Source organism: Protomyctophum bolini, assembly GCF_963924005.1.
Source record: "Protomyctophum bolini genome assembly, chromosome: 7".
Lineage (NCBI taxonomy): Eukaryota > Metazoa > Chordata > Actinopteri > Myctophiformes > Myctophidae > Protomyctophum > Protomyctophum bolini.
The window spans coordinates 29,918,701-29,939,764 of NC_137868.1; the positions used below are offsets into that span (position 1 = coordinate 29,918,701).

General features: G+C 43.1%; 1 protein-coding gene across 1 annotated transcript; it reads left to right on the top strand.

The window, feature by feature from the left end:
* Window positions 1–182: 182 nt before the first annotated feature.
* LOC308319097 (terminal nucleotidyltransferase 4A-like) lies at window positions 183–19,884 on the top strand. Its single transcript, XM_080768955.1, has 12 exons — window positions 183–1,123; window positions 1,601–1,724; window positions 4,347–4,393; window positions 4,502–4,622; window positions 5,264–5,371; window positions 5,464–5,592; window positions 10,985–11,198; window positions 12,980–13,106; window positions 13,539–13,642; window positions 14,214–14,407; window positions 15,554–15,691; window positions 15,787–19,884. The coding sequence occupies exons 1-12, from the start codon at window positions 333–335 to the stop codon at window positions 16,228–16,230; spliced, it is 2,541 nt and encodes an 846-aa protein (XP_080625081.1). The 5' UTR covers window positions 183–332; the 3' UTR covers window positions 16,231–19,884.
* Window positions 19,885–21,064: the final 1,180 nt, after the last annotated feature.

Genomic DNA, 21,064 nt, shown 5'->3' on the forward strand with positions numbered 1-21,064 from the left:
AGCTCATAACGCGTCGCGTATGCTACGGGTTGTGAGCTTTTAGATCTGCTATTTCCGCCGACTGTCCAGATCAGTCAAGCCTAAAGGGGGTGTGTCCAAACGTTTAAATCCCACAGACATGCGCACTAGCCGATACTTTGCTAGTGGGTGCGCCATATTGGCTTACAGGGGAGTGGAGTTGAACAAGCTGCTTTTACAAAAATCTTACAGATTCCCGGGCATGAAGATACTTCGAGGATAAGTACAAAATATTATTTCATTCCGCAGCGGTAGATTTGTTTGTGCAAAGTGATTCGCCGGCTTGCGTGTCACTGTCCCGCGGGGAGATTTGTATGTTGTACGCTAACTCAAGTTCAATGGATCCCAGCACTAGCGGCGGCGTTTGGATCCAGCAGCAGCCGGAGCAGCAGAAGGGACCTGATCATTCCTTAGGGATGATGCACATTTGGGAAACCTCTCAGGGATTTCGAACAAACTCCAGCATCAGCGGCCAGCGCAACTTTCAAATGCAAGGTGCATGTCTGCCGTGCGCGAAGAAGACCGACTCGTGTAAATATCACGCACCGGCACCGCCGCCGTCAGGAGGAGGGGTGGCATTTGGGAAACTGACGAAGCAGCAGGATAATGGTGGTGGGGGCGAGACGTTTAGCATTCGGAGGAAGGGCTCCCTGTCGCCGTCTTCCTCCTCTCTGGACTCTGATGAGGCAGAGAGCTCGTCGCCCTCCAGCTCCTCGCTGCAGATAGACAATCTGAACATCGTGGAGGAAGCCAGTCGCTTTTTGCACCTCGACGAGCACGTGAATCTTCTCAGACAGCAGCAGCATTTCACACTCTCCCCGGCTCATCATCAGAGCGCTCCTCAGCAGCAACATTGTCGCAGCAGCAGGCAACAATCTGGCAGCCACACCCCCGGGGGAATCAAACATCACTACGGGAATCAAACCCACAGCCCTCCCGGGGGAATAAAACATCACCAGCAGTATTCTACTGGGCGCAAGAGACAGCTGAACAGAGCCAACACCTTCCACGGAATCAACCATTTACTCTCCAATAGCTGTAATGGGAACTATTCAGACTCTTACAGTATATGGAAAACGAGGCGATACAGCCCCGGTATAAACGGGTAAGAGTTTTCAAATGTAATATGACTAATGACTGGTTTGGTCCAATAAAAAATAATCCACCGTCAACCCCTGGCTATAATGCCGACACGAGTTATTATAACACATTGCATTTGGCCGGCGTAGTGACGTTTACTAGCGTAGTGTTACGTGATCGAGCATGAACACTTAGGCCTACAGAGAGAGCTAATTATTTTAACACTGCATGCGGCTGGCAACATGCTGTTCAAATTAAATTTCCACAACCAAGAATTACAATCAATTTGCCAAAATAGCCAGGCAAATTACATAAATTGGTGCTGCCTGCCATCTTTTTGGGGTCCTGGAACCCTCAACGTTTCTTGATGGGGTTCTAAATGGTCCTTTCAAGTAAAATTCAAATATTCATTGGTTGTTCTGTACCTGTGTCAGTGACTGACTAATATGGTGCTATCGAGTTCACTGTTCTAACACACTTCTATATCCCCTTTGCATTGTAGTCTACACGAGGAGATCGTAGACTTCTTCAACTTCATGTCTCCACGCCCTGAGGAAGAAGCAATGAGGAGAGATGTGGTGAACAGAATAGAAAGTGTCATTAAGGACCTATGGCCCACAGCACGGGTAAGTGTCTCCAGTCTCCACCATACCGTTTGCAATAAGGTGATGTATATCAGGTAGCCTACTGTACCTCTTGGTAAAATGCCAGTAGATGTCAAGGTCCTGCTTGCTAAACGAGCATCATTTTACTAATTTAACAAATCAATAATGGGCTTAATAATAAAATAGTTAAACTTCTAGGCTTGCTTCCCCCCCTTTATCATCTTAATCTGACCATGGTAATGTCTGTCCTCAAGTTGTTGCATTGCATGGGTGGCACTAGGTTGTGTCAAGTGGTTAGAGGAAAGGAAGTGAAGTTTCCACACTAACTTGGCTCTGTAGCCTATTCAAAATGTAAACACCGTTTCAACCACTGTGGGTCTTCATTAGGTCTCAGTCCGGTTAGAGAACAACTTAAATGCAGTGTGTCATGGAATTATTATAAACCCCTGTTTCAGCTCTTCTGCAATGGTTCTTTGCTTTTATAATACATTTATTCCTTTTTAATGTAGGTGCCCATTATTGTGCATTATACAGCACTTGGATCATTCGAATCTCATCCCTCCTGAAGACCGTGACCTTTGTCATCTTTTAAAATGTATATTCACAGCAAGCTTTTAATGTTTAGCTTTTCTATTTTATGCTTTCATTTGGCGCTTAAATATTTAAACGATATAATCAATCAGAAAATTCAAGCATAAAATCTTTAAAGCAAAGGCTGCAAGAATAATGTACCTGTCCACCACTGCATATGTATTCAAGTTCGACTCAACCACAGTGCATCTAGCTTGGCCAAGCATTTATTTATGAAGACATTTTTATACTTTTTTACAAAAGGGACTCTATTGCATTGAATGCATTCCATTTTGCAATGCAAGTTCAATTCCTAACATGTGAACATATCTGACCAATAAACAGATTCTGATGTTAAAATAGTTTGTACACTACAGCATCATACTATAATTTGTCTATGTTCAATTGCATTGCCAAATGAGAGCTGGAGCCGGATGTTTCATGTCATTACTCCAGCCCCCCCCCCCCCCCCCTCCGAAACGCATCCTAGAATTACGGTTCTTGGAACAAGCAGCTTTTCTTGGAAGCATTCTAAACATTTTGAGCTGTCCCTGGCCAAAAAAAACCCTCTGACTGGATTCGGATGCTGGGGATTTGGATGCTGGGGTTTAAGTAGCCTGCCTGGGCAGCATTCCTTTTCGGGCTTATAATCCGGTCGGTAGCGGATGATATCGTTAGGTCATGTTGTAGTCATTGTTTTGTAGTCATCAGGCCCGAACCCTCTTATCTGGAACTTCCTTTCCCTCGAACCGATTTTTCCCAATAAAAGGCTACGAGAGGGAGTCACGCTTTTATTGTTGTTGTCCCGTTTTGAGGGTTCTAACCTAATGACTACAACACGACATAACAATATCATCTGCTCCCGACCAGATCACAGCACTTTTGTAACACAGACCAGGCTTTCCTCTGAGGTGAAAAGCCTGGTGATGCGAGGTTAGGGTTTAAGACAAGTGGTTAAAGACAAAATAAAAGCTCCACTATGTAATGTAAATGTTTTTAGTGAATACAATGTTATTTTAACCAATCTGTATTGTATAGTATGATAATGCTACTAAATAACTTTTACAATTATTAAATTATTTTGTTGTTCGTGTATAATGGTGAGATGTGCAGTTCAACATTGTGGAGGCATGTCTCCTGTATATTAACACAACGGATGCACCAGCATCTTTCAAAATATAGGCGCTAGACTACCAGCTGATTTTACTCTGAAAAGCCCCGCCTTCCGCCCCAACGAGATGCATGATGAAGTCAGAAATTGGGACAGAACATCATCGTCTTATCAAGACAGCGCCGTAGATTCAGAGAGTAAATCAAGGAAGCTTAGAGAAGGAAAGGTCATGGTCACGTGACTGGGCACTTTCATGGGAGCCAAATCACACACCGGAAGTTCCATGAATACATGGCAGTGAATGCAGCTGGCTGGACCAGCTCATAACAAACATTATTTATGAACAATTGAGACCTTTGTCATATAATCGGTTCAGGAATATAAGACATATCACAGGTTTTCTAATCCCATGCTCTTCGAGTGCACAGTACATCATTTTATTTGCGGATCTAAACAGCAGCAGGTATAGTTTGTCTCTGAGGTTTCGCAAAATTTGGCTGCCAGACAGGAAACGGCGGACAGTCTCACGAATCTGCCGTCTGAAATTGCATGATAGGCGGATGAGCAAGGTGTTGCCTAGCAAAGGTCGCTGTCAAATGGATTTTAGCTTTTAAAGGACCTAAAGACTTATCCACATATCCTGAGCCTCCTACAGGTGTAATTATGAAGACGTGTGGACAAATCCTGGGCATAATGAGTGTTAAAGCATTTTCAAATTGTCGGATACCCAATGGAGTATGATCATTGATTTGAAATGTTTTAAAACAAAGTCTCAGTGTGAGCCCTATGGAATTCCCTGTCATTATGATCTAGGTTAGTGATGCAGCATGCCTTCAGCACTTCTCAATAAGAAAGCTGCTTTGTGTTCACTCTTTGTTTTCTATAAACAATAGTTTATAGAAACCCCCCCTGCCTCTGATGTTGTAGTGTTACCGTAATAACTTTGTTGTTGCATTTTGCAGGTGGAGATATTTGGCAGCTTCAGCACTGGACTATATCTACCTACAAGGTAAATGTTGTGTGCAATCTCATTTATATATGGGCCTAAACGGTCTATATGTTGATGCAAAATAAATCAAATCTTAAGGGGTTCTTAATTAAACAAATTTGTTTCCAGTGACATTGACCTCGTAGTGTTTGGGAAGTGGGACCACCCCCCTCTCCAGGAGTTGGAACAAGCCCTGAGGAAACGCAATATAGCTGGATCCTATCCTATCAAAGTCCTCGACAAGGCTTCGGTCAGTACTGTGGTACACCAAAGTAGTAAATCTGAATTCTTTGTCTTGAGAGTTTGTTAGGCACTGCAATTCCAGTGCCAAGACTTGACCCGATGGCACTGGGCACAATACTCTGATCAGCGAGATCCTGGTTCGATTCCTGGCTAGCCAGACCTTTTACTGAATGTGTCTCTCTCTCCCCCCTCCCCTATTCTCTCTCTGCATTTCCTCTCTATCCATTGTCTCTGTTAATAAAGAAAAAAATGCCCTGAAAATATCTTAAATCTAGTGTCGTGCATTGATAAATCAAAGTTTTCCCAGTGCCTCAAGAGTCGGCAGATTCTTATTTTATGTCTGCCTCATAATAGATTTTGGTTAGTCAACCTGTTACCTTTTAAGAAATGTTGATGGGCATAGTTTTTGAAGAATTAAATATGCCTTCAGACTAACAATTGTTCATAATGCTTGTGCTATGGAGAGAGTACATGAGATTTTGTGCATATCTCCCTGAGGCCTGGTTTAAGGCAATTGTATATGGCTATATCTAGGTAGGAAAGGCAGTGTTTTGTGTACCAAGTAGGTCACTGACCCTAATCACAATCACTGCTTCATGTGTTGGGATTGTGGGCTGCTATATGCTATAACTCTTGCCCTGCCAACAGGTGCCGATCATTAAGCTGACAGACCAGGAGACTGAGGTAAAGGTGGACATCAGTTTCAACATGGAGACTGCAGTCAGAGCAGCGCAGCTCATCAAGAGCTACCTCAAGGTAAGCCTTGTGGAGCCGAACTGTGTGTGTGTTTGTGTGTTTTATGTAACTTCTTTGTTAATGCCTTGTTTTCTTCTCTTTCTGTTTGGCAGAAATACACTGTGCTTCCTCCCCTGATCTTTGTGCTGAAGCAGTTCCTGCTGCAGAGAGATTTGAATGAAGTCTTCACCGGGGGCATCAGCTCTTATAGTCTTATCCTTATGGCTGTCAGCTTCCTACAGGTACACACGCAAGTCTGATTCAAACATAGCTCAAGAATAGGTACCCTCACAAAAAAACATGCAGTAAATCTGGTCTCTATACTGTCTCCCCTAACGTGTCCCTTCCACGTAAAATATTGTGGGATTAAAAAATAATAATAAATCATAGCTCACGAGGAGCATGTGGTCTGTGCACTGGTCGAGCCCCAAGGCACCACTGCATCTGCTTTCTCCCAGTCTGTGCCAGAGATATGATTTCTACAATATAGCTACAGCAACTTGGTTGATGGGGAAGAATGGGTATTTTCTGTTGTCCAATGTGCATGACTAAGAAGGTCACACAAAATGAAAGGTCATTTTGACTTTTCTTTTTCAGTAGTCTATTAGTAAACCAAAATTTCAAGTTGAATCGACACTTGTCCCTGGTTTATATTTTTAGATTGCCTGACAAATGCATCCAAGTGAGCAATTTGTCAAAAGGAGGCACAGCGCACAGCTTATATTGTTGAGGTACTGGCCACAGCAAAAGTCAAGTAGAAGACAAAAAATTTAATTAATTAAAGACCCAATGTTTCGATCCGGAGGGCTGCAGCAAGTTGTGAATTTAATTTCCCCATAGTTTTGAGGTCGTGCCTCTACACTGAGGGGTATGGCTATTAATTGAGATCGAACCCATTTAGAGTAATTGATCTTGGATAACCTAAGCCCAATATATTAAAACTATAATGTTTTAGTTGGTTGCTGCAAGAGTGAGGTTTAGCCAACACCAACTCGGGATTTCTAGATTTCTGCCCTCCACAATTTCCTATCCAACATCAGGTTCTTGAGCTCTGCAGTGTTGTCAGCCAAACTGTCGCGCCGCAGCACGTCTACATGGGTGGTACGCTTCTTTCCCATCCTGGCTTTGCCCTGGGTTGGCTCCCATAAGGTCAATTTACTTGCCTCAAGTTCTGGGTGCCTGACACAGTGCCCTGCCATCCTCATCCTTCTCTCTCTGACTTGTAGTGTGGTAGGTCCACATTTCCGATGCGGTCCGTCCATGTGACACCTAGTGCCATTCGTAGCATTCTTGTGTAGACTCCATCCAGGGCTTTTTCCTGGTGTATTGTAAGTGTCTCGGCCCCATGCAGCAAATGTGTTTTAACCTTTATTCCCTACAGACGTGTGTCCAAGATTTAAAGTACCACAACATTATTTGACCCTTGGCCTGATTTTGCAGAAAGGACAGCCATTACTTATTCTATTCGTCAGTAATGAATGGTCTAAGAAATATGAGAATGTCAGTCTTACCATGCAGCATTTCTAAGCCTTAAAAGGACACCAGTTTGTCTGCATGTTCATGGGATTGATGTTTGACCATGGTGGAGTACTCTCAGCTGGAACCAAGGTAGTAGCTGGTATCACCACGTATGCCATTTTACATAATGTAAGGATATTGAATTGCAAAATTCTGCATGCAGTTTATAATGCCATGACCGTCATGCCTCTTCATGAGAGAAGCAGCAGTAACCTCGCGTTACCAGGCTTTCCACACGGATCATGGCAGTTAAGAGATTCTTTCAAGGAAGCTGACAAAGTATAGCGGAATGCAACAGCTTGTCTCATCAAACCAACTGCATACTGCCCTGCTGATATGGTAATTAAGAAGAGTCATAAATCTCCATAAACGGCAGTTCTCTCCCTGTGAGGGCCTAACCATTTATCCTTCTACGTACAATGGTGTCCCACAACGTCTGCAATGACTTTTGGGCTTGTAGATTGGACAGTGAAGTATAAATATGTTTAATGCTCTGTCATATAATGCCGTCTGTCAAAATGTTTTACATGAGCCATAGTGTACTGTGTATTCCAATGTGCTACAATATCTTTTTTGAGTGGTGCAAACCCTATTGCCCTATGTGTCCCTGGGTCTGAGCACAGAAATGGCATATCTTGTAAGCGACACTGTTGCACAGCCTAACACACCACCAAGTGTCACTGTTGTGCAGCCACAGAGACGCAGAGAGAGAGAGAGAGTCCAGGGAGGAGAGCTTGTACAGTACAAGTATATTACAGCACCACTCACTTCAGACGGGGTCTGATCTTTTTTGGTGCAACCACTTCATTAAGGAGCTATGCGTGTCAGTACAGTAGGCCGGCATCCTGTGGGTCTGGAAGTTCCGGAGATCCCCCAGGGACCGACACACAGAGTTGCACCACTTGCTTCACACGGGTGTGATTTTATTTATTTTTAGACTGGCCAATTACAAACATTATTTATAAAAAGTACTCCTTGTAATACTTACGTCAGTTGAAATGCATCATGCATTCAGGAAAAGGTTATTTAACGAAGCTTTTCCGTAGCTTCATCCTCTCCAATTAGTGCTGATTAAGTCTGTCACGATATGAAATTGTATTTGATCGATTATTTGTCATACAAATAATTGCGATTGAATAGTTTCTTCATTGTACACTGGAAAAAACAATACTTTTCTGTTTGGCTTTGTAAACAAACGTTGCACAAATAACTTGAAACGGCTGACAATCGCCGCCACCGGTACCAATAAATTATCAAAATGCGTATTGTACTATAGCCAATATGGGACATATTTATTGATTGTATGCTCAACATTTGTTAAAATATAGTGTAAATGGCCGATCTACAATCTCATCACAAGCTTGTAAATCTATTTCCACTATTTTAAGAGAAAATTGTCTGCATGGAGATGATTGACTTATGCAAAACAATTGTGATTACCTCCTAATTTTGATCGCTGATGATTTATTTGCTGATTGTCAAGGTGCTTGCAATATCGCAATCGGCATTACTACGACATAAACTTAAACGGGTAGTCGACTTTTCATGACTCGACCATCCCTAGTTGAGTCGTTGAACTCTACTTACTGTGGGCGGGCCTTAAGGTGTTCTGTATCCTTTTATTTAGCTACAATAGTTTTTAGATGGTGTGGATTATCTGTGGCGTTCCTTTTGAAGAGCTACTTTACAAACACTAGTTTGGCAGTGTAGTGTGGCTCTACTGCTGCAAGCAGTATGCAACTTCCTGTGTTTTCAACTGGTCCAAATCCATTTTCCATTTTCCTTAAAGCACCTACCATTGTGCAACTGGCATCATGCCAAAATCAGCACAGCTCCATTAGGAGAACACAGCAAGTCTTAAAGCAATATTATGCTCAGCCATTGAGTCGGGGTGGGACTACATGTAAACTTGTGAAGCACTTCCTCTTGGGCTGGTGCAAATCCAACTCTGGTAAGATTGACATAGACATAAGACGCCTCCTTTCGGCTCTGGGGCGTGTGTCTCTCGAGGGGAGGCAAGCTTTCCCGAGATTCCTTGCAAAGCATAACGGAAGCATGAGTGGAAGCTTGCGCCACAGAAGGGAGAGTTTGGTAGGCCAATCAGAGGCACGACTCCCTCTTTCCCAGTGGCACTTGCTTCGGCAATGTCGATGTTGCTTTCTTCATGCCAATAAAGCTCCTTTGAATTGATAAGTCCCGGAAAAGACTCGCTGGGATTGGCCAGTAGTAAAGTGAATAATTGATAGCGACACAGTGTGCTTTGCAGTTTTTGGCTTATTCGCTTATTTTGTTTTGTTTTTTTGTGGTGCAACCACTCTCAAGGAACAGCAATGTCCTAACCTTTGTGACTGACTATGTCCCAATGTTTAGAGTACCAGTAGGGGAAAAAGTGGTGCTGTTGTGCCAGAAATGGAGAGTGATAATGTTGCACTGTTGCCTGCTAATTACAGAGAGGGAGAGAGGCAGGGGGAGAGTGGAGAGGAGTTGCACCACTCGGTTCACACGGGTGTGATTTATTTTTATCATAACTTTTTAGAGACATGCGTTGTAATCATCTGCAGGGACAGACTGTATAAAGTCAGTGAAGATGTTCTGGCTGCTGTGACAGTGTACACTGCAGCTGGTCTGTGATTACTCTGTTGGGGTGGCCGGAGCAGCTGGTGACTGACACACATGGCTAATGAATATCACAGTGATTTTAGCTTTAAATGAATGAATGTTCCTGGCAAAATTCAACTTTGGAGAAAAACAGAATGTCAAAAAATACACCACGGTGGCTGAGACCATAGTCATTGAGTAATGGTTGAGACACTGCAGTGTATTCTTTGACATTCCGTTTTTCTTCAAAGTTGAATGTTGCCACTACTGTTGGAGCAGCCATAAACTACACATGTTCATTCTGATGTTCTGGGCATCTTTGTAAAGTTAGTCTTAGTAAAAAGCAGGTAAAGAGTAATGTTTGAGCAGACTAACATCAGTCACTCTACCATTCAATGTAGTAGAAGAGGTGCAGGTTTAAACCACAGATAGGTCGGCTCCGCCTACAGGAAATGCGTATGCTGCGACCATGAGACCCGTTTCTGAATTCGTCTATGGGGAAACACTGCGACTGCATTGGAATGAACCAGTCACAGTAAGGGAGTTTCAACTCGGGCCTCTTTTTAGATGACGGTCTCCAGATGAAAACGTCAAAGTCCTGTTGTGTTCCCTTTTTTATTTATTGACCCTTTACATGAAAACGCTATAATGTTGCTAGGTGGCGGTAAGGGGCTGCCAAATAGACCAGTCACCCACGTACAAGAAGAACCAGGTAGCCCCCCCTTCACGGTGGGGGTTTGAATGATTCTTCCAGACCACGATGGGGTTGTGGCCGTCGCTCGCTGCCTCCTTTCTACTAACGCATCGAGGTGACAGACAGGCAGCCCAGAGCATGCAGGCAGAGCGCGCCACGGGATGGTTATATCATTTATAATACATTAGGCTACATAAACGCTGCTGCCTGCCACCTATCACAAAGCATTTAATTTACATCATGGTTTTACATTCACCATCGCTGATGAGCGGTGCTTGTTAGGAGGGAGGCTTGTTCATTGTAGGAACTAATAAACATGCGTTGTGACTCGTGAGCCATTTTGCGGATTTGCCGTTTTGCCTTTTTATATGGAGACCATAGGAAACGGCGTTCTCAAAGATTTACACTCTGGGAGGTGGTTTCACTTTGTTTGCTGTTCTCGTCTAAAGGGACACCAGCAAACGATACTTTATTTTGCCGTTTTCTATGAACACCGTTCTCATGTAGACCACCTTAGAAGGCTGGTCGTGCCAGACTACTTGAGGTCTGGTGACTATCCACTACTACTCAGTGGATTGAATCTGGATTGAAATTGTGCTTTTTGTTAGTATTTGCAATATCTATTCAGGTACTATTTTGGCATATGAACAAAAAATGGATAAAAGTAATAACAGATAATAAGCAAACTAGCTATTTAAAATGCATCCATGCTTTGTCATTTTCACAGCAGTAGGGGAAACTGTATAACATAGTGTGTAACACTCCAGTTGACTCACTGTCAACTGTCAAACTCATGGACTCTGTTGGTCATCTGTCTGTTACAGCGCCATCCACGGATCGACACGCGGCGTACCAACATCAACCTGGGTATCCTGCTAATTGAGTTCTTTGCGCTCTATGGCCGTGACTTTAACTACCAGAGACTGGGAATCCGGGTGAGAGATGGAGGGGCATACGTGGCCAAAGAGGAATTGGCCGACGCCATGGGCATTGGAAACAGGCCATCCTTGTTGTGTATAGAAGACCCTCTACAGCCAGGTGAGAAATGGAGGATGCATGCGTGTGACAAATCATTTTGTTGGGCCAGTTTTGATTGTGCTGCATTTTAACATTGTTTCGGCTCTACTCTGTGAGTAGTACCACACTACGTGAAATTAAGATGATTACATATCCATTACATGTTGTGTTCTCAGTTTTAAGTGAAGATTGATTCCTCCTGATGGAACCACATGAACCCTGGTGTCCCTATTCTGGGGCGACTACACGTATAAGCTCAAAATACGTGGTGACGCATAGTGATCTTGTAGATCTATTTTTTTAATATTAATTCATATTTGTAGGGGGGGGGGGGGGGGGGGGGGGGGGGGGGGGCGCGTAGGGTCCTGTCCTGGGGGGGACCCCAGTCAACGCAGTGTACTATTGGGATTAAGTGTTTAAATGGAAAACATGGGTTTTGTAATCTTTCTCTGTATGCGCTACCCTAAAGGTGTGAAAAGTTTTTATCCAGATAAAAACTGGAACAAAAGTGTCCTCTCGGGACTGCCTAACCTAGGGTAAAAATGAGACCAGGTGGAGGCTGTGAAAAATAGCTTGGCATTTCAGGTTGACGTGGTAAAGCAGGTCAGTGCATTAAAAACAGCCATTTTATTCTGGATAGCTGAAGGCTGGATCGCTGCGGGGGGGGGACAAAGGGGACAAAGGTGTGAGTAGCTATTTCCTAGTGGAAATGCATTGATCGGCTTCCAAGCGCATCTGACTTGATTCACTGCAGTAGTGCAGTTGGGCATGCAATCCGAATCAAATAAAGTAAATGAAGCCAAACTGTGGCGGATGAATGATGAGTAAACACAGTTGGAGATGGAGAAGGCATATTTTTCGCAGGGCAAAGCTGTTCCATTAGGGCGGTTACCGTGGATAGATGTGGTCAAATGAGGAGACCGAAGCCCTCAGCAAAATATGGTTAGACGAGCACATTAATCAATTGCTTAAGGAAACGCAAAACACTACAGAATATTCTGTCTTGTCAGTGTGTGTGTGTGGGGATCCGAGTGGAGACTTTCTTCATCTTGTTTAAATATAAATACTACAAAATTAAACGCATGTTTAGCTCTGCATGATCTATAAACTGTATAGCTAACAATCCTAACATGGCATATGCATAATAATCTGATATGGTGATCGGATCATCAGTGGGACAGTACAGATTGTAAACGTCTGATAATTTTGCGCGCCCGTCTGCGCTGTGCCTCGGCCATGTGGTGCCCAAAAGAACAGTGGCGCGTGCACAGTGCGCACACACAACGTCCAGTCTTTACGTCGTAAGAGTCCTAACTACTCGAAGTGTATATATATATTTTTACACCATAGATGTCACTGTGTAGTTTATGAATCGAACACATTGATAACATTCCCTGCTGCGTTTCCTTGCTGCGGTTTACATAGCCAGTGTGAAGGCAAACGCAGCAAATTAAATATACAAGAATTATGCAATTTCTCTGCCCATTCGCATAAAGTCTACCAAGTAGAGGTGCGAGTGCGACCTTAGTTTACTGGGGTTGACTCTGGACTTGTCTTAAACAAAAATTTACATTCTACATGTGTCAAAAGTTAACTTTTGTCTTATGTATACTTTTTAATGGAAAGCTGGCACTTCTATTTTCCATTGTATATTACTGAGCCTTGCACCTATAAGGATATTCTTCTAACTTTGAGTGTTGCGGGTTGTCTGCTTTGGCAGTCTTTTTCTCTCGGTTCTATTTTATAATGTCAGCCACTTATCCCATACTGTGCCGCTTTTGTAATGTTTTTCTTTTTCATAGCTAACGATGTGGGCCGGAGTTCATATGGAGTACTGCAAGTCAGGCAGGTGTTTGACTTTGCCTTCATGGTGCTGAGCCATGGCGTGTCTCATCACGCATCCAACTACCCCAACAAAGAATATGACAGGTTGGTTTCTTTAACTTAAAGGGTCACTTCACCCCAACCAGAGCTTATTTTAATGGTTGTTTTGTAAAGGAGGGGAAGTGTACTAAAGCATTATGGACATTGTAGGAATTCAGCAATCCAATCAAAAACACAATATTTTTCTGACCATAGGGTGAAAATTGTGCTACTGTTATCTACTACAAATACTATTCACATTGAGTGATGTTACCAGCGGTGAAATGTCTCCAACAAGGGGACAAGAAAATATCCTTGGAGAGACATTGCGTAATAGTCAATTGCAATACAGGAGGTAGAATAGTATGTCCGTTTCCTGTCGCTATATAACACTAACATGTTAATCTATTACAAATTTTGTGTTAATCCCCATTATTTGGTTTTCACTGGCCTGCCTAACTTACTGGATGTGCTATATGCTCCCTCCCTTCCTCACAGCACTTTAGGACGCATCATCAAAGTGAGCCCAGAAGTGTTGTTTTACAGGGACTGGAGCATCAGAAAGTGGAGTATCAAGCAGTACGCCAAGCTAGGGAATCATGGTAACGTTGTGTTTATATTGTGTTTGCACTAACCCTAAGGCCAGATTTATACTTGCATGTGCACACATCTACAGGCTCGCAACACGTCGATGCAACGCAGCTTGTGACATTGTGTAAATCAGGTATAAGCAACTGTGAGCCTGAGCTTTTTCTTTTTTGAAAAGTGTTTGTTCTAAGAGCTATGTTTGATTCTAATCAGACATAGTCACTCAACATTTTTGAATATGCTAAATGTTTGTGAGTGATGCAGAAACGGGCTTCTTCTCAACTAAATGACACCTAATTTAAAACTAACTGCTCGCCCGGGCAGGCCTAGTGGTCCGCGCACCTAGGCTGCTAATTCGACTCCCGATCTTTGCTGCGTGTCACTCCCATCCCCCCTCCCATTTCTTGTCATCTTACTGTACACTATCAAATAAAAGCAAAATAATCCCTAAAAAATATCTTTAACAAAAGAAAAAACACCTAAATGCTTGACTACAAGACTCGCTACAAGCAAACATTTGTTTTCTACATACATTTTTGATTGATTACTTTCTACTCTAAATGGGAATATGATTTATGATCCCAGCTGTAGAAACCTGTGAGCAGCGTCTTGCCAGGCTGATGGTGTCTTCCATGGAGGATCAGAGGGACTCTACATCTCCCCTTAGTGCTGACTCGCTGTCACCGTCTCCTGTGTCGCTCCCCAGCCCTCAGCACCATTCGTCTTCATCGTCCTCATCATCCTTGTCAGCATGCTCGCTGTCCTCTGGGAGTGATGTAGTAAGTTTTAGCCATGACACTGGCCCCTGGTGGTCAAGCAACAATGCCCAGTTTGTGAACACGTATCCCTTAATGTAACGCACATTATATTGCATTCTTCATCTTCTTTGATCATTCAATAGTATAGTGCCAAATCACAACATGTCTCTCTCAAGTCACTTTGTATATAGAGCACAGAGTAGACCCAACGTATCCCCCTCACACTGCAAGTATTTTTCAGCAGGAAGGCAAAGCCCTTTATGGGACAACCTAGGCAGAAGCAGTCTTTAGGTTGGGTGGCTAAATGCCTTGATTGTGTAGGGGGAGCATATGGACGGATAAACAAGTCTGAGAGGAGAGAGGGAGACGAGCAACATTTAGTATAATTACTACATTGACAAATAGCAGATGTAATAATATAATACAATAACGGTCCACAGCTGTGTTCCAGGGAAACCCTTGATCCCGTAGCCAGGCTACAAGCACCATCCTGAGTGTTATGATAACAGTTCACAGACCCATCATGAGCTGCTGCTGGGGGTTCCACAACCACACCCTTGATCCACAGCTTGGGGTTTCTGCAATCATAGTCGGAAGGAACAGAAACTCTGGCGACGAGGTGCCCGACGGTTCAGTTCGTAACATGGCTATGGGACATGAATGCATACTTTTGAAAAGAGTGGTGGAAGTCTCCCAGCAGTTAAGGCCAATAACAGACTCCCTGGAGCCATGCAAAATTAACATTGACCGCTATGAGGTGTCAAGCTTGCCATCCTTGGCAACGGTTGCTAAACTATTTGGATTGCCATTGGACATTCGGTTTTGGGGTGGGCTTTAGTGAAGGGTCATGTTACAAGCTTTATCAAAAAGCTCTAACCCTTAAAAAAGGACGGTGGGGTTTCTGTATTGTTCCTTCATCCAGGTGAATAATTTAACCTTGTAGCTGTTCGACAATACTAACTGTTGCCAAAATAATAGGTTATGGTGTTATGAGCTCATAAGTGACCTGAGGTTTTCTCTCATGTAACCAAGAATAGTGGTGGTGTGTATTGTTCAATCCTTTGGACTCTTGACTGCCAAATGGGATCAGTGTCGACTGAATGCTCTGCATTTTATTTCCTATAAGTTGCATTTCTAATGTTTCTGGGTGTGTGCATTGTTTTCCAGGAGTCTGACTCTCCTCCCAGCAGTATAACTGCTATGCCCCTCCACACCATCAGCCTGGCCCCAATACAGCCATTGCTACAGCTGCCTACTGATCTCAGAGCCACACATCCTGCTGGCTTCATCTCTAATACAACACAGGTTGATTGTTTTGTCTTTCCACAGTTCAGATGGAAATGTCTGTTGAATATAATGCCACCTTCTAACTTTTTGCTCTTTGGTTTGTTTCACACCAGGTCCAGATGCCAGTTCCAGGCAACATGTCCCTTCCCTCCCTCCAAGACTGCCAGTTCTACTGTGAGAATCCACCTTCCATCAGTGCTGTCCACCGCCAGACAATGCAAGCCTCACCTGTCGCCCACTCCACTGACACTCCAAGCACTCTACCTATGTCCCACCACCTCAACCATGCTAAGGTAGGAGGACAGCAAGGCAATGGTTACTCCACGAGACTGATCTTCCCCTCCCCTGTTGAAGCACACACCTTGAGCTTCAAGCACAACCAAGCCAGTGGTCTCTGCCATCAAAATCATTCTCAAGGTCAATGCAGTCCCCAAGGTGGACTCGTTCACCACGTACAGAGCTCAGTGCCAGAGTTCAGGAGCCAACAACCGTGTAACCGCAACCCCTGGAGACACAGGAAGAGGGACAGCTTTGTGCCTCTCAACCACAGCAGATGAAACATTAAAGCTTCATCATTGGACTTGTCTTTTGGTTGTTGAAGTCCCACGTTTATTCCACTTGACTTTAATTGCTGAAGGCTTTCAATGGTACAACTTGAGTCTTGTCTCTGAAAGCCCTGAATGATCCAGCATACATGCTCTGGTTTGAAGGCCTAAGTTGATCCAGGTTTAGAATGATCTTTCTGTTTTATAATGGAAGGCATCCAGGGATGCCACTCAGCTCTTGCCCGGTTTAACCGGACTCTGATGATAAGACGAAACTGGTCCAACTAAGCGCTTGTTTGCTGGTGCCAGTTCATTTGTAAACCCTGGCCGTAGGCCATCGCAGACTAATCAGAAACACTTGTTTTTAACTTGATGCACACCAGCAAGGACTCAAGCAAGCTGTGTGAATTGCATTGCTGATGCAACAGATTAACGTTTATTTCTGTGGCTGAGGACATTTTAAAAAGGTGATTGGTGTGGTGTCTTTTGACATAAGGTGATATGAGTCGCACACTATTGATATCATACATCACTAATGTATGGACATTGGCTCAGCCGCTCAGGCAGTGCCTGCCGTGCTTCGAGATATGCCTGTTTGCCCCAGCAAATTCCCCACATTTTATGGCGGAAAACTGTCTGCTAACAAACATTTGACACGTATTGCAGCTCTTCATGTGTTCAGGTGCTCTTTCTCCACACTGACTGACATTACATCTTGGGACTATTTTGTTTGCTGAAGAATGCTGGTGTATCACTACACACTGGAGCCTCTTCAGCACTGGCATAATTCAACAAGTGAAATCGTTCCTAGATATAGTATAGGTTTGAGGAGGAAGGTATCCAGTAATGCATGAAAGGTGTTTCTGTGGCTTAAAATGTTTTTGTTAGCTGCTATATCTCCTAACACGGATCTCTCAAAGTGACTGTCCATAGATTAATATCACTAATAGTAACTCAAACCGCGTTGTCAATAAACCCAAACTATACCCTGAAGACTAGGTTCCAAAAATAACTGATGCTATTTTTTTTCCCAGAGAGAAACGGCAAATGTTGTCTTTGAATCCCCTCATCTATTCTGAGTCTTTGGTCCCCCTAGATGGTTTGAATCAGTCTGGATGCATTTCACTGTTTGAACCTATACTGATCTTCCTTGGGCGTAGTAGGATTAGGTCTTTACTGTGCTTTTGATTGGAAGTTGGGTTCATTAGGTCCTCTAAATGCAACTCCCTTGATGGCTGTGATAACGAGCAAGGTAACTTATGACTCAGACTGTCATGTCTTACTTGTCTGTATGGACAGAATCAAAGCACTACCTTCCTACCTATGCAGTGTAATGCTGCTGACGTCATTTTATTTGTGTAACGGCACAAACGGGCTTTATCTCAAGTGCTTTAACTGTGACGACTTTTTTGAATGTACCATTTGTTTATTTTTGTGTGTTCACCTTTTGGACATCTTTTTTTGTCAATGTTTGTCTTGGACCCATTTAAAAACTAATCATCTATAGGATGCAAAGTTTGCACCACAAAGGGATTTTTATTTTGATCAAATTGGCACTACTAGTAATTGCATTGTTTACTGTACCACCTTACTTTACAGTTTGAAATGTTGTGCAATATCATTTGGTTTTAATTTATTGACATTTTAGTTATTATTTGTAGTGTTCTAGTTTATTTCCCATACTACCTTGACCTGTGCAATAGATGGATTTGAAGGCCTTAGTTGAAAGGGATGTGCTTCCATTTTCCCAACGGAAGAGGGAGCTTTGGGATTAGAAATGTGCCAAAAAGCCACATCATGATGCTAACCTCTTAAATGTCATATTTGCCATTGCACCACCATTAGTCACGTGCCCAAATCTGTAATTGTGTTATTGCCACTGACTTTCATTTGAAACATCACTTATTCATTGATTTCAATTTGGGATAATTTCCTGCAATATGCAGTAGACTAAATTGGGGGAAAGGATTTAACTTGAGCAGTTTTTGGTGCTATGTTACCAGCAAAGCGGTTATTTTAGGACTCCCTGTCATCTGGAGCCATGTGGTTCGTCTGCAGAGGGCTCCAATACATCTCCACTTGTGACTTTGGGGACCGGCTGCACCGTCTGCTTTCCATAGCGCTTAAGGTCCAGAACCGATGACCTGAAGCACCTTGCAGATACTGGCTGGTCTTTCAGGTGACTGATCTCCATTCTCCATGTTGCATTTTTGACCATCAGACGCAGTGTTTTAGTGCAGATGGACAGCTCCTGGAACTTTGTCAGTGTTGGCAGACAATAGTTTCTTTAGCTGGACTTCCAGCGCTGAGATGAGAGCAGAGTGTTTTTCTCCAGCCCCCATCTGGAGACTGCTTACACGACAGGGTGCTTTTCTTTTCAGGTCAATTAACTTCATCTCCTGGTTTCTACTGTCTTCTGTCTTTAGCCTAGGCCAATCGGTAACATCTTCTCATCCAACCATTTCCTGCCTTGTTCAGCCTGGTGCTTTTCTGTAGCTGAATTCCAATACCCAAAATCTTGGCCACTCGCTCACGCACACTCAGTCACTGACTCCACCATGGTGGTGTTGGGGTGAAATTGGTGACCTGGGGAAATATGTTACAATAGTGTAGACGGTCTAATCACATAACGTCAGTATCCGAAGTCCGAACGTAAATCATTGTGGTTTTGTTTTGTTAGAGTTCAGGTACTCGATTGTCACATATTTCAGCAGGTCACCAATTTCACCGCAACACCACCATGCTGGAGTGATCGACTGTTGGTGAGCGCGTGGCTGACATTTTGGGTATTGGAATTTGGCTTTTGGGTATTGGAATTTAGCTATTTGGGTATTGGAATTTGGCCCATCATCCTCAGGCTCTCCTAAGATTGGGTGTCTTCCTGTTGGAACTCATCCTGTGATTGGCTGTCTCTGAGTGGGTTTAATTTTTGATTCTTTACTGCCTTTTCAAAAATGCCCTCATTTTTATGTGTTGTCATTCATTGACTATAACCACTGCCAGATTTAGGTTCATGCTTTTGATTTTTCACACAACCTCATGGTGAAGCTTCACGTCAGGAACAGACCTCTACTGCAAACTGGCGATCATCTGCATTTTGTAAAACACAAAATGCCGATGGTCACTAGTTGCAGTAGAAGTCTGTTCCTTGAGTGCTTTTTTTTCTTTTCACAATTTGATATCGAATGACTAGATGAATGTTAAAGTCTGTGCCATTTCACGGGGGCATTTTTGCTCCCAAGATTTAAAGTCACTAAGTCAGTATTATTAGCACTGTTGGTCAGATAAGCATATAACTACAACGGCCAGGAAGATGGGATTTAACAGATCTTAAGGCATAGGTTCATGTAGGTGTATGGTGGAAACCAATTCTAAAACTATAGAATACCATTCCCATGTATTCTGTATATTATTGGTGTGATTACAAGTAACTGCATGGTCAACTGTTTTTACCAATGTTATCGTGAATACTCGGTTATTCACAATGGTACCCCTTACAGGGCACAGCTTTTGACATGGAGTTGCTTGATTTATAAAGGATGCCTAGTTTCACCTGCAAACTTTGCCATGAACCAAATCTCCAACTGTTGTATGTCTGTGCCATAATAGGATGGGTTATAATGTGTAAATGAGTGACACATGGATGTATACCTTGTGTTTTCCTCTGGGCACCATTTTTATGTATAGTTTTCTATTTTGATTATTTTTTTAATAAACATTTTAAAACTACTTTTCCTTTTGATTTGGTACATTGTGTAAAAATCTAATTGCTTTGCCAATCCAACGTGTGTGCGCTGCACAGTGCCATCTCTTTAAATGGCATACTGTAGGCCAGTGGTTCCCAAACGTCTTCGTGTCAAGGACCCCCAAAAATACATTTATTAGGCCACGGACCCATTTGGAAACGTATGCCAGTGACCCCGATAAGGGAGGATTTTTACGGCTCTAGCAGTTTTTCCGAATCATATTAATTTCAAGGACCCCCAGTTGCACACGCATTATGCTACGGACCCCCGATTTAATGGCATTTCTATATTTGGTACCCCAATTTATATTGTAAAACCACTGTTAATTTAACTCTGTGTACAAATGGACCCGTCCATTTGGTTCCATTTGTACACTCTGAGTTAGACACAAGGGTCCATTTGTTTCCTAACTATCTCTAGCTAGGTACCCCCTGGAACTCCCTCAAGTAGCCCTAGGGGTCCCCAGACCCCACTTTGGGAACCCATGCTGTAGTGTAGGCTATACAGTGCTGCGTTACTGCACCGTATAGCCTGCAAACCTAGATTCTCAAAGTGAGGCCCAGTGGGTCCCCAGCAAAATTGCAATAGTTTCTAAACGTGCTACACTTTTGTCTATTTTTAAGAATGCACAATATCTTTTCAAATGGGTGTCCGGCATGAAATGGCTTCAGTGCAGTTGTAATACTAGTGTAATCATTCAATGTTCCTGTTGGGGGCACTGGTGCACCATAATGGCAGCTAAGACAAGTAACACTCCAATTAACTCTTGAGACTTTCAGCTGGCTCCAGGCCACTGATGCCAGGAGAAGGAACAGGCGGGACCCTAATGAAACCGCTCTCCATTACTGGAAGGTTAGTAGTTGGTTGGCACCATTGCAATATTATTACTAAAATGGCTTTTAACCTTGCTATTTTAAAAATAGCTGACTACGGGAAAGGGGGTTTAAACTAGCTATGTTTTACTGAACAATCACTCTTAATAATTTGGCACTAGCCATGGTTCACATGATGCTCGTACTTCGTTATTTTTCAGGGCTACTTTGGCACTAGCTTGAGATAGCAATATTGCTAAAAGCTGGCTCTTTGTTCTAGAAGGCCAT